Source organism: Eurypyga helias, unplaced genomic scaffold (genome assembly GCF_000690775.1).
Source record: "Eurypyga helias isolate BGI_N326 unplaced genomic scaffold, ASM69077v1 scaffold47132, whole genome shotgun sequence".
Lineage (NCBI taxonomy): Eukaryota > Metazoa > Chordata > Aves > Eurypygiformes > Eurypygidae > Eurypyga > Eurypyga helias.
This window is the reverse complement of record NW_010234892.1, coordinates 1-12551: the sequence shown is the minus strand read 5'-3', so window position 1 is coordinate 12551 and position 12551 is coordinate 1. Positions and strand designations below refer to the sequence as shown.

The window sequence follows — 12551 nt, the reverse complement described above, 5'->3', positions numbered from 1 at the left end:
TGTCCTCATGCCTGTGTTGTAATCATTCTAGTTTTAAACTCAGTAGCACAGACTTAGAAGCACTGATTACTACAGCTCCTATGCTATGACGTCTGCAGTGCTGTAAAATTAGTAGCAAAATGGACATTTCCCTGTGGTGAATTATTCCTTTATTGCCTCACAAGCCACCCTCTGCAGCACTGATCCCAGCCTTGATCCACAGACCCACTTTTGCTTCAGTCTAGCGATTTCTCTACTCCCCCACACTAGCTTCTCAAAGGCAACTCCAGGCCTTTTTTATCCAAAGGGGGATGGAGGGTTACATTCTGTATGGGACTTCACACAGAGAAACAAGATAAAGTGATTATCCTTATGGGCCATTCACTCTTCCGTTTGTAAAGGAGAGAGTTCTGCACAACACATTATATGCCTAGAAAGAAATCGGTAGGGAAAAGAGGAAAGCGTTGCTGAGAGCATCACAGTGCCACAGGGCTATTAAACTTCCAGCTGCTTGCCCATCTTGCTGAGGGCATCGCTGACAATGTCCAGCTCATGACGTAGCTCATTCACCACAATGGCAATGCTCTTGGTGTCTTTCAGGATCTGCACGCTTTGAGTATATGGATTGTACTTCACTCCAAATGGGCGCTTGATGGTTTTTGCAAACTCTCTATTGAGGTAAAAAGAGAGAGGGAGTTATAAACAAAGCACCAATAGATCCTCTGTATGCAGTCAGTACCGGTAACCAATTTTCAAAACTACTTACTTTCTTTAAAAATAGTTGTAATCGTTACACAGTTCACCATCCTTCCCACTCAGTACAAGATAGACCAAGCAAATACTAATCTCTGCTTTCCAACCCCATGAAAGAATTGTAAATCTGTGATAAGAATGAAAGGGTTTGGTGCTGCTACTATAGATGCATGAAATCAAACCTGCTTTTATAAACCAGGAAAGAAAATCTGTACCTCATCTTTTCCTTTGCTTCTTCAAAACTTTCAGAAACAAAGTAAACCTCCTGGAAAGTTGTAATGAGGCATTCTTGCTTGCAGGTGACCTTTGGATCAAAAGGCTTGACGTTGGCACTGCCAGACAGCGAGTGCTGGTACCAGAATGTGTTATCATGTGTCAGAGGAACATCACCACACAAAGAATCCACGAGGAAGAGGACATCAAGTAGAGTGAAGGAAAAGATTAAGTAAGATTATATTTAGTGGATTGCTCCTTAAAAATTTTATCTGCAGATCAACAGCTTAGCAAACAGAGTAACTCTGAACCGTCATATTCTGCCAATATGTGTCAAAATAGAAATTCCTTACACGAGAGACAGGGCTCACGTGTAAACAAGAGCAATATTTTCAGAATCTGGTTAAAACAGCAGAGCTTTATTCTGAAAATAGTTACTTGGAACCTAACGTTAAGAAATAAGAGTCATCTAATGCTTCCTGCAAAGACATGGGAGCCACTCAGCATATATACAAAAGCAGACTGTCCAGTAATTACTGCCACAGTGAATGTGCTTAAAGCCTAGGAGGTATCTTGGAGTTTTCAAAAGAAAGATTTTTCAAATTATACTTCATAAAAAACCAGGGTAAAACAGTGACAACAGTAATCAGGTACAAACTAAGAGGAGGCAAATAAGCAGTGAGATATTCTTACCTTGAGCTCACTAATTGAAGAGAGCAAGCCAGCCCCATAAACTCGCAGCTGTCCCTCTTGCTTGCACAAGCCAAATTCTACAGTGAAGAAATAGCACTGAAACAGAGAAAGGAGTAAAATAATTCAGGCTGTGGTGAACAAGGTGGGGGCATTTCTATTGGCAGGTGGCGTCAAACAGTTGCAAATGTCTGACAATCATCACTTGGTTATCCTTCTCAGGGCTTCGAAGAGGAGGGAAGCCAGAATGGAAGGGTGAAGAACCACAGGACTGCATGTTTCTCGTAACAAAGACTGATACCCTATCTCACCCAGCTAGGCTGGAAGCTGTCAATGTCAGTAGGAACATGGAGATGTAAATCTTTGTTGAGAAATACTGTCACGACATGACAGCTTCAGCTTAAGAGAAACACTGTATAGACAGGATCTCTGTGAGTGCAAACATCAACCCACCAGAGTTTTTTCTCATTTTCTTAGTGTCCTGTAAAATTAAAGATGTTTCGTTTGCTGGATTTCAGGTTTTCTGCAGGTATGTGGGGAGGAACACTATTTTCATAGATGGTTTAACTCTGGTCCTACCGACGGTAGTAGAAATTTTACCACTAGCTGCACCAGGTGATGGTAGTGGGAAATCAAAAGTACCGGCAAACCAGTTCTTTCATAACTGGGGTCAATTACTTTTCATCTAAATTTAATTTTCATCTTAAAATATTTTTGCCAAAGCATCCAAAGTGATATCTAGAAAACAAGATTAATTTACATTAATTGAGTTTCTTGGCTGAATGTTATCTAATGCTAGGGCTCACCACATCCAATGAAAACACTTTCAATTCACTCTACACATTAAAGGAAACAGATTACTTTTAAAATCATTGAATCATGTTCCCAAAAGTAAAAAGATTTTGTTTTGAAAGAACTGACCATAGAATTTCAGTCTGGAACAAGTGATCTACCACCAGAAGTTGCACCCTTTCTTGAGCCAAGCAAAGAAAAATACCAACCATATCAACCTTAAAATGTATTTTTTCCCTATACACCATTATATGCTCTAAAAGCCAAGAACCAGTGAAATGCATAGGTCTAGCGGCTGGTGTGGCTAACACTGATATAAAGCTCCAAATTTATTTGATGAAGTGGATTTGTGCTTCAGCCTAGTGAAGCACAAAGCTTTCAGAGGGATCACCAGGCACTGAAACACTCACTGTTGCCAGTTTTTGGACAGCCTCATCTGATGCCCCAAGTGATGCAAGACCAATTTCCTGGGAGAACTGAGCAAAGCTGGGTTCAGCCAAAAGAGGGACATGGCCGAGGAGCTCATGGCAGGTATCGCTGGGAAAAGAAACAAAACAAGAAAACTCATGATCGGTCTTTGTTGTACAGTGAAAAAGCAGAACCACTGAACAGATATCATGTCTCACGTTAAACTGTTTAATATCCAAAAGACAGAAAAATGTCAATCATGTTTAGCTGAAAGCAACTGGGCAGGTCATACCAGCTCTACATAAGTACATAAACTCAGATTTTCAAATGAAGCTATCTCAAATTAAGATCTGAGCTCCATATTTATAATGCAACTGAGCATTAAAGTAACTCTGCGCACAATGATATCAGTAAGAGCTCTCCGATAACATGCTCTACTTTTGAAAATCTTGTACCTATGAAGGTGGCACTTGAGCAAGCTAAAGCTTCATTAGATTCAGTGTGAAGGCTGTCTTCAGCACATGAAAAATAAGCCTTCTTCCTAGTGTTCTTGAACAGCTTTTAAGTAGTTTGGCTCTGAGCAGCGAGATTCAAAACTGTCTCTCCCAAACTCTACCCCAGGATTAAACAACTCACGGCTCTGGTGTATAGAGAGGGTCCGAGCTGTGTCTAACATATTGAGTGCAGTGAAAAACTCTGAATGCTAATCCTGCCAAGAAGTCTCTGGGCGACAGATATCCAGCAACAGGGCGAATGGTAAAACCTGTGCGCTCTGAAAAGGAACAGAGGAATTGCACGTTAGTTTAACATAGAACTGCACAATGTTGTCCCCTTTCTTGCTACACCTAGGGTAAAGGCCACAGCAGTAGCTTGGCTCAAGAGCACATGGGAAAATTAGGCCTAAGCTTGAGAATGACCAACATTTAGTAAAAACGTCCCTACCTCCCTGTCATTTGATTTCCTATGATTTCACGCCTAGAGTCAACACAATACAACTGGGCATCTCTTCAGCCAATTCTAACAGTGTCTTCAGAGGCAGCATTGCCCCTCAAATGTCACTGTCTGTCTATATCCCAGACATTAAAACAGAGAGCCAAAAGGCCTCTTAAAGGACCAGAATGAAAACACGCAAAAGTGAGCAAGGATGCTTTTTCTTGCCCACAAAACAGCAGTGTGACTTGCAATGGACCTCAGTTCCTCTCTGTGTAAGAAAATTAGCAGGTTACCTTTCAGGAAGCGGGATACATCTTCCAGCTGGGGAATATTGTCTTCCCTGTATCCACAGTATTTGGTGAGCAAGGGTAAGTTTTTAAGGTACTCTCTGCAGGCGTGAGTTGGGTAAAGCTTGTTAAGCTCTCGGTACACAGTCCCCCAAGTCTTGATCTCCTCCTCAGTGAATTCAATCCTGGGAATTGGGTCACCACTACAAGGACAAGAGGAAGAAAAGGAATTCCTCAGTAAATGGCTAATAACGGATGACTTATTTACCTACTATTATTATTTAACATCTACAGGGCTGTGACACCTGGTCACGGTGCATTAGGTGCTGTCAAATACACAGCGAGATCTGGTCTATGCCCTGGAAAGCTTTTAGTCTACGGGCTTGGTCTCTTTTCCACCTAAATCAACTGACAGGAATCTTTTCATTGACCGTGCTGGAGCCTGAAAGCTTCGGTTCTGTAAACAGTTTCTTAGGTGTTTAATGCTGAGCATAACATTTAAAATACCTGTGTAACCTTTACAGCTTTAGGAGCTGAGAACACACGCTTTTTTCCTGTTGAACTTCCCTGTCTGCAATTCCTTCCCATTACCTTTTTGATTTGTTTTAGAAAAAGAGAATTCCCTAAATTAACAACATATTGCTTGGAAGCAGCTAAATATACACATTAGGTAAATCATACTATGCAGAGGAGGCAAGCATCTGTCTGAACATATTAATTGTAGTCCCTGTCTCCTATTTAGCCCTCAGGATCTTGATTAAAGTGGATTACAGGAAGGGTGTGACATAAAGCCCACTGAAAGCAATGGAAGCGTTACACTTGGCTGCCACTGCCAGCCAGGTAGCCAGCACGGCAGATGCTTTCCCAAGGGCATCTCTGTTAACAACACACTGTTACCAGCTCTCTGCTGTGATAATCAGTTGCATTAATACACAGTGGAACAGAGCCCTAGACACCCACCATTTCTAGGTCATTTTGAACTGAAGAACTTGGCATCTAAATTCAAGCCGGCAACAGCAACATGAAAATCATGTTTAGAAAGAGTTTACAGCACTGGGCTATGAAACTCTTACTGCTTTAAGAGCTCCCTCCCCCAGTCAGCATCTCTAAAGACAGAAGCTCTTCAAGTTTTCTTTTCACAGAAAATTTCTTATCTACACATCACATGCACTAGCTTGAACCAGGAAAGAAAACTAAAGTGTAAACATTTGCCCAGTAAGTTTACGCTCAGTGGTCAACGGGCTATATATTGGGTTCCGTCTCCCTTCCTTCTCCTTCGCAAAGCAGACCAGTCTGCCCTAGTCACTATATCCTGGCACAGGCAGCTGTGCAAGAGGCGTTTGTTCACCCTCTTCCTTTGTGGCACCCATTTCCAGAGAAGGGGCAGGGACCGCAGAGTCCAGATGCACCACGCTGCAGGAAGCCCATGCTGGCATCACTGCCCGCCTGAGGATCAGCACTGCTGCAGATGCCACAATGGTCAAGCAACCATGGCCTCAGGCTGATCAGAGGCCCCAGGGAGCTGTAAGATGGCCTAGATCTACCTTTTAATCTTGTCTTACATCTCCCTTTGTTTTACTCCTCCAGTTCTGATTCCTAAGCCAAGCATGTCTCAGTGAGATCTGAGCCCAGGGAAGGTGAGCTTCTGCCAGATCACTCTGCTATTTTCCAGACCCTCAGAAGGCCTTCTCTGGAAGAAACCAAGCTTACTGTTTGTAGTTCATAGCCAGGTCTGCAAAATACTTTCGCCTCTTGCGATAGACATTGTCTTTGAAACCCTGGCAGGGGAGAGGAGAAAAAATAATGAGTTTCCAAGCTGTAGTAAATAAATTAATTTTAAACAAGACACTTGAAATTTCTTCCGTTGGGATATATAAAAGCATGCTGTGTAAGAATGAGAGGACAGGTCAGGAACCTCATGGCTGCAGTATGAAATGTTTAATAACTGTGAACTGAGCAAATAATCCAATTCAAAAGAAGGATCAGCGGTTTTGTGCACACAAATATAGATTCAGCAGACAAGGATTCATTTAGTCATATCGGTATTCATACAAACTTTGTTACTTGCTTGATTATTCTAAATTACAGAACAAATTGCCCATTTGCACTGCCCATATACCAATTTGTTTGCTCCAATTATAGTAAGGAAAAGAGAAAGAGGAACCAAGACTGCCTCACAAGAGCTATTTTTTTTTAAGTTGTATGCGACCGCTCAGGGCCCAGACCCAGAGTCCTCGCACGAGTAAGCCTTGCAGAAAGGGTCAGGAACCAAATTCAGCGACAGCCTTGCCTGAACTAGGAAGACGACATGAAACCCCCAAGAGAAGGTGCTCAGACCCACAGAGGTGTCACCGAGGGGAAGCAGAGGGAGGAGAAAAAGCTGCAGTGTTTTCCAGTAAGCTCCACAAAGATCATTTTCACTAAGGATTGGGCACAGGGGGGAAAAATACTTACTGGATGGTCAGCATCCAAATCGGACCCGTACATCAGCACTCGGTTTGCACACTTATCCAAATCAGAGATCTTCTTCGGAAACCAGGGAACACTATCCATGTCTAGGGGACGCATGGAATCCACAAGGTTATTAATAACACCAAGCATACGGAGGGAGGAGACGCTACTTTCAAGTATGGCTACAGCGGTTACAAGCGAAATCTATAAATTAAAAGGGTCATGAATAAGACAAGGGAGCCCACTGCCTATCTGGCACCAGCCTACAGCTCACACTTCCTCCTCTGTCACTGCCACAGTCTGCCCACAGAGCACAGCCGACTCCGAAGCGTCCAGGGGAGGAAACAGTTAACAGGGGTTTGCTGTGGCCCTCACTGTTACTACTGTTGGAGTATGAGCTGGAGGCTCTCACTGAGACAAGGCCTCCTGGTGCACAGTGCTGCGTGAAGCTTCTAGGCTACAAAGGGTGCAGAGGAGCAGAGAAGCGATTCACCTGTGGTCCCTGCAGAGAGGGACCAGGTTTGAGCCTTCCTATCCTGCTCTACCGACCACGGGGAAATAAATGTTGCTGTGTGGTTAGTACCCCAGAAGCATTCGGCTTTGTTGAGGAGTTTACGGAGGAAGAGGAGACAATTTCAGCCCTGCAGACTTGGAGACATGCTTCATTACAGTTTTGCTACTGACTACTTTTTTCTTCTATTTTTTTTATAGCCCAAGAGGGTTTATAACAGAGCTCTTGGCAGACAAGTTAATACACTGGTTTTCTACCCCAATGCTCTTCAGCATTCTTAAAAAAGACAAGGGAGAGGGTTTAGATTGAAAATTCCCTGACTTAGGGCTAAAGTAAGTTATTTTCACCCAAGAGACACCAGATGTCACCTTCCCCTACCTATCAGCCTGTGGCTGAGAAATACACGGAACTGACTTCCCACTGCCCTGAATTTTAGGCATCTCTTTAACACCAAGCAAAGGTAAACAGGATCTGAAGCATCCTAAAGCTAAAGGCACCTCTTTCACACTAATGTAAGTAATCAGTTAGGAAGGGCAGCAGTTGAAAACGAATTTTTACTCAAGAGCTACGTAAGGAAATTGCAGAATCCATCTCCCACTCTCACCGGTGTCTGAACTGGTGTCTGTCAGCATCGTACCTCTGTCACCATGGTGTACAGTCCCCAGCCAAGCCCTGCATTCAGACTCAGCCTACATGCCGACCTGCCTTTGCCTGCGCGGGTGCACGGACTCCCACTGATGCCAGATGTGCTGTACTGGGCAGGGGCAGGAGCACGGAAAATGGACACACAATGTGCACCAGGTTGAAACAGCCTGTATTCCAAGGTGATGCCAGCCAACGCAGTCCTGCTCACTCACAACACAGCAGCATAAACTTGGTATGTACTGACTGAAAATGCTACACAAATGCAGATGGGGACACCATAAAAAGGTTTCAAACCAACACATTGAGAAGTATGTTTTCATCTGAGCTGCTTTTTGTACTTACCATCTTCCTGGACATTGAAATGTTCTGTCGGGTTCATAGAGACAACGCTGACATGGGATTTCAAAAGCTGGAAGATCTCACTCAGTTGTTCCCTGTTACTGTCACAGTCCACAAAGATCTCAAACTCCGAATTTCGTCTCTTGGACTTCCGTGACTCAATGTGTACCAGATTTACATGCTTCTCCTGTTTTATAAGAAGTAGTGTTTTCAAACAGATCAACTAAAACCAAATGACTAAAACCTAAAATTTGGTTTTCAAACTAATATTCTGTTGGCATAGACTATTCATCACCTTTGCAAAGCTACTTTAGTTAATTGGATCTCTTGATAGCAGTTTGCTTATTGGAGCGGAAGGGTGGGGTTGGATGGTTTGATTTTAAAAAGCCTCCTGTTCAGAAGAAAATGAAAGACAACCTGTGTTCTTTCAATTTCATTTTCATTCAAGAAGCACAGAAAGGAGGCTTAAATTCATAGACCTTTTCCTTTCATCCCTCCCATAGGAAGCTGATCAGCAACCGGGTCTGGGGAAATTCACCAAAATGCCAATCAAGTCAGCATATAATTATCTCACAAGCAAGCAGGGGATGTAAAAGCACTAGTTTTCAAGGCATATATTTCACTTTTATCTGAAAAGTTATTTAATCATATGTATTATATCAGGAACACAGAGAAAACCCTAAGACATGCAGGGCCAAGCGACGGGGCACAGCGGCACTGTGCCTATTCCCTGCACAACACCTGCCCAGCCCCTGAAGGAGTGCGGTTGTCCAACGGCAGTTCCTGGGCACCCTTCGTCTGGCTACGCAGGGTGGCGAGGGCACGGGACTCAACCCAGCGGGGGTCAGCACCCCAAGCATCTACCTGCCACGGGCAGTAGAAATCACGAATGCCAATCCTCTTTTCCTGAGGGGAAAAGGCAAAACTCTCTCAGTCTTTACTAAGTGCAGATGGTACATTTTGTATTTTTAGCTAGCCAGGATCTAATTTCTGAGGCATAAATTTGACTTGGTGTGTAATTGTAGGTACAAAGTGCAAGCCAGGTTGGGAATTAATTCCAGTTTGTTTCAGAACTATCCTTACAATTTAAAAATACAGAGCTGCTGTAGCAGTGTGATTATTGCATACCTGAAAGAGTTTTAATGCTTTCACAAGTCCTCCAACTTCATTCTTCAAGGAAAAAATGATGGCTGTTCTTCCTCTTTCAGATGCATGGTCTTCATTCTCTTTATTATCTTCAATCATCATGTAATTTGACTTATTTAACTAAACGCAAGAAAACAATATATTTTTTTTTTAGTGGCTAGTAGTGCAAGAAGTGTAGTTTTACATTTCAGTTTGTCTTGGGGTAATATTATGCTTTGACTGATCAACCACAGAACGAAAGGTGCCAGTTAAATCACTACCCAAAACCAGGCATTAAGCTAGGCACACAGCCTCTGAGAGCTGAGCACGAAACACTGAGGTTTCTTTGTTTCACTTGAATGATTTTATAGACATCTTCAGTCATTTTCTAGGATGCAGAAAATGTTTTCAAAGTATAGTTTATAATTAGTATTGGGATTTCAGGGTGGAGGGGACTTACAAGATGTCAGCAGAAATAGTAAGTTGGACAAAACACTTGTTAGCAAATTTGATGAACATTGGTAAAGGGAATAATCGAAACTACATGTAGCCAGGCCATAAAAAGACATAATATAGAAACTATTAATAATGAGGAATATGAAAAGTAAAGAAAAAAACATAATGCTTAGAAGCAGAGGCTGTCTCTCCTATGTCTGCAAACCTTGCAAAAACAAACAAAAAAGGTGAGGTTTCTGAAGGAGCCAGTGAGGAAGAGGAGAGGAACAATGAAGACACATTACTGTTATTTGGAATTATTTTTTTATTTGACACAGCTTTTAAAAATATGACTCTCTGGTGACACTTCCAGGAGAGGAAAGGGCGAAAACAAAAATGCATTCAAAATGCAGCTGAACACCTAACTACTTCTAGCTATGATAGGTAACTTCAAAAATTAAAAAAATCCCCAGATTTTACCTATCTTTTTCCAAAACGTTCCCTTTCAGATTAAAAAGGAAATCTGCCTAACAAAATAATTAATTTCGTTTCACTTTGAATGAAGCGGTTTACAACAAGGCAGACCTATGATGCTATTCTGAGAAAGGTTTCACCAGGTTACGAGATGGGAGCTCTTTGGGGTACAGAGGCTGTATCCCAAGGAAGAGGTCTTGTTCCAAGCCCACTGATGCTAACAGCAATATCTGGATTTCTGACTGGGTCCCCACCGCTAACAAGTTGTCAGTATATGATGAGCCTGGACGAGAGGGCCAGACCATCACACTGTTTCTAATCCAAAGCCACTGATCTCCACCGAGTCCAGGCACCAAATTCTCTGCTGGTGGGTGACAGGGCCCAACGCCAGTTCTGTTGAGCAGCCTGCAGGTTTCACAGGTCGCTTCAGCAAGCTCCCCATCAGGATCACAAGAGTCAGGAAAAGGCACTGAGCAAGGGTACTCCCAGCAGAAAGGAAAAAGCTAATAAATTCCACAATCACATATGAGTTATTGGTTGTTTCCTCAAGTGCAGAGATGGCCGTTTGTGCAAGCCAATTCCTACTCAGATGGTACTGCTGCAGAAGCAGCCGGATGCAGAGAAGTCTCCATTACAGGTAGAGTTAGATGGTGGTCTCTGAAGGCAAAAGCCTTTGGGCTGTTTTACATATACGGCTTATACGCAGCACGTTGGCTTGATTCCACATTCGGGATCACTGACTTAAGACAAGATCAGCTTATGAGATTTGGCATAGTTGCATGCAACATTATAAGGTGCACAGCTAGGACAAACTACATGTGTTTATGTTCTTATTTTGTATTTTGCTAGTTCAACTATCATTGCATTTAGGATCAGGTGACAACATTTATAAAGTAATATACTTAAGAGACCAGCAAAGAAAATACAACAAAACACTCTGTTCTTACATTAAATTGGAAAATTACCTCTAACTTAGGAATTTGAAGTAGTTGCAGAAGAGAAATTCAGGTGCCTACAGTGCTAAACACACACCACACATCTTTAACCTTAAACCAACATTAATCTTTTGCTTTCAGTTAACAAAATGGACTGAAAACAGGTCTGCATTAATGTAGCAACCACTTTGGTGCAAGACAAGAGGAAATGGCAATGCAAAAACAATCCCCCTCCTCTAACAGCTGCACCCTCATTTTCATTTTCTTCTGTATCAGTAACCGAGCTCTAATCACATCTGACACTCTTCCTTTGCATGGTAACACATTTGAGCTTTTTGGAGGGTGAGTGAGAAATTAATATTGCATTGATGCTTGTTATTAATGATGCAACTCATTAAGTGATTTGCCATCAACCTGACTCAAGCCTTAATGAAAGTATACAAACACAGGGATATTCTAAAGCCCTTAGATAGATCGCTAGGTGTCTTCGGGTTAAAGACTGCTCCTTTTGGAGCCCACATCCATTACCTTCCCTTCCTCCCCCTCCCCAAAGAACATTTTTTGTGAGATAGATATTTGAGGGTGCATATTTTGTGCTTTAATCATTTATATGAATGGATAGCCAAGATTTAAAATTATCCATACTCGTCCAAAGGAAATTACATTTTTGAGTCATAAATTAAAGACCAAAACATCTTTTAAAAAAATGTTATTTGATACACACTATCAGTAATTGTACCTGACAAAAGTGCCAACGGGCATGTTGTATCCTACTCCCTCTTTAAGGAGCCGCTTACTTTCTCACTGTCCCTTTGACACACTTCTTAGTAGGGAAGGATGAAGACTCGATCTTATGAGTGACCACGACTTAGATGTCACATTACAGGGAAATTTTTCAGCCACAGCAAAGGTCTTCCTTAGATTTACTTCTCAGACACCAAACCAAAAGCTGTGCTGAACAGTTTATTTGGCTTCTAAAGATCTGAGGGATACGGCAAAAGAGTATTTTGTGAAACTTTACTCCATTACAGTCAATGTTCTTGTTCTCACAAGGAATCTTACTGACTTTATAAACTGCGCAGTAACTGCAGCCAACACAAACGCTGATTTCATCTGATCTTCTCTGATGTCTTCCCTGAGCATATCCCCACTGCAACTTGAAATAATTCAGGAGTGGATTTTTCTGGGCTATATCACACCGTGTCTCCTAAGCCGTGACGCATTCGAAGTCACTGTTGTTCTACCTTCATTTCACTTGCTGGCATTTAAATTTTACCACCTTTTTTTCCCCCTTCTGCCCAGAAACAGCAGCACAAATCAGTCCTATCCCAATCCCAACGGCACAAAGCAGTCCCACCCCAATCCCAGCAACGCTGAGCGCTCCCACCGATGCCAGAGCATCATCTCGGGACAATTACCGGGACCAGAAAACTCCCCTTTTCCCCCCAGAACCACTGCTCCGAGAACCGCAACAGCGAGGCGGCGGAGCCGCAACTTGGGAAAGCACCATTTTTCCCCTAAACCCAGCCTGTCCCCCCTCCCCACCCCCCGGGCGGGTCAGCCCCGAGCCCAGCCCGCAGC

General features: G+C 42.7%; 1 protein-coding gene across 1 annotated transcript; it reads right to left on the bottom strand.

Moving 5' to 3' along the window:
• Positions 1 to 474: 474 nt before the first annotated feature.
• Positions 475 to 9246, bottom strand: TPH1 (tryptophan hydroxylase 1). Its single transcript, XM_010146585.1, has 10 exons — positions 9130 to 9246; positions 7992 to 8188; positions 6510 to 6600; positions 5766 to 5833; positions 4062 to 4258; positions 3472 to 3607; positions 2838 to 2964; positions 1639 to 1734; positions 948 to 1081; positions 475 to 649 (listed from the first exon to the last, which is right to left on the bottom strand). Exons 1-10 carry the CDS (start codon positions 9244 to 9246, stop codon positions 475 to 477), a joined length of 1338 nt encoding a protein of 445 aa, XP_010144887.1.
• Between the last annotated feature and the right edge of the window lie 3305 nt (positions 9247 to 12551).

Excerpts from the sequence above, each read along its gene's own strand:
- TPH1 (XM_010146585.1), bottom strand. The coding sequence starts at position 9,246 with ATGATTGAAGATAATAAAGAGAATGAAGACCATGCATCTGAAAGAGGA. Across the intron at positions 5,834-6,509 it reads ATTTGGATGCTGACCATCCA|GGTTTCAAAGACAATGTCTA; the intron begins GTAAGTATTTTT and ends CTCCCCTGCCAG. Across the intron at positions 650-947 it reads GAAGCAAAGGAAAAGATGAG|AGAGTTTGCAAAAACCATCA; the intron begins GTACAGATTTTC and ends TTACCTCAATAG.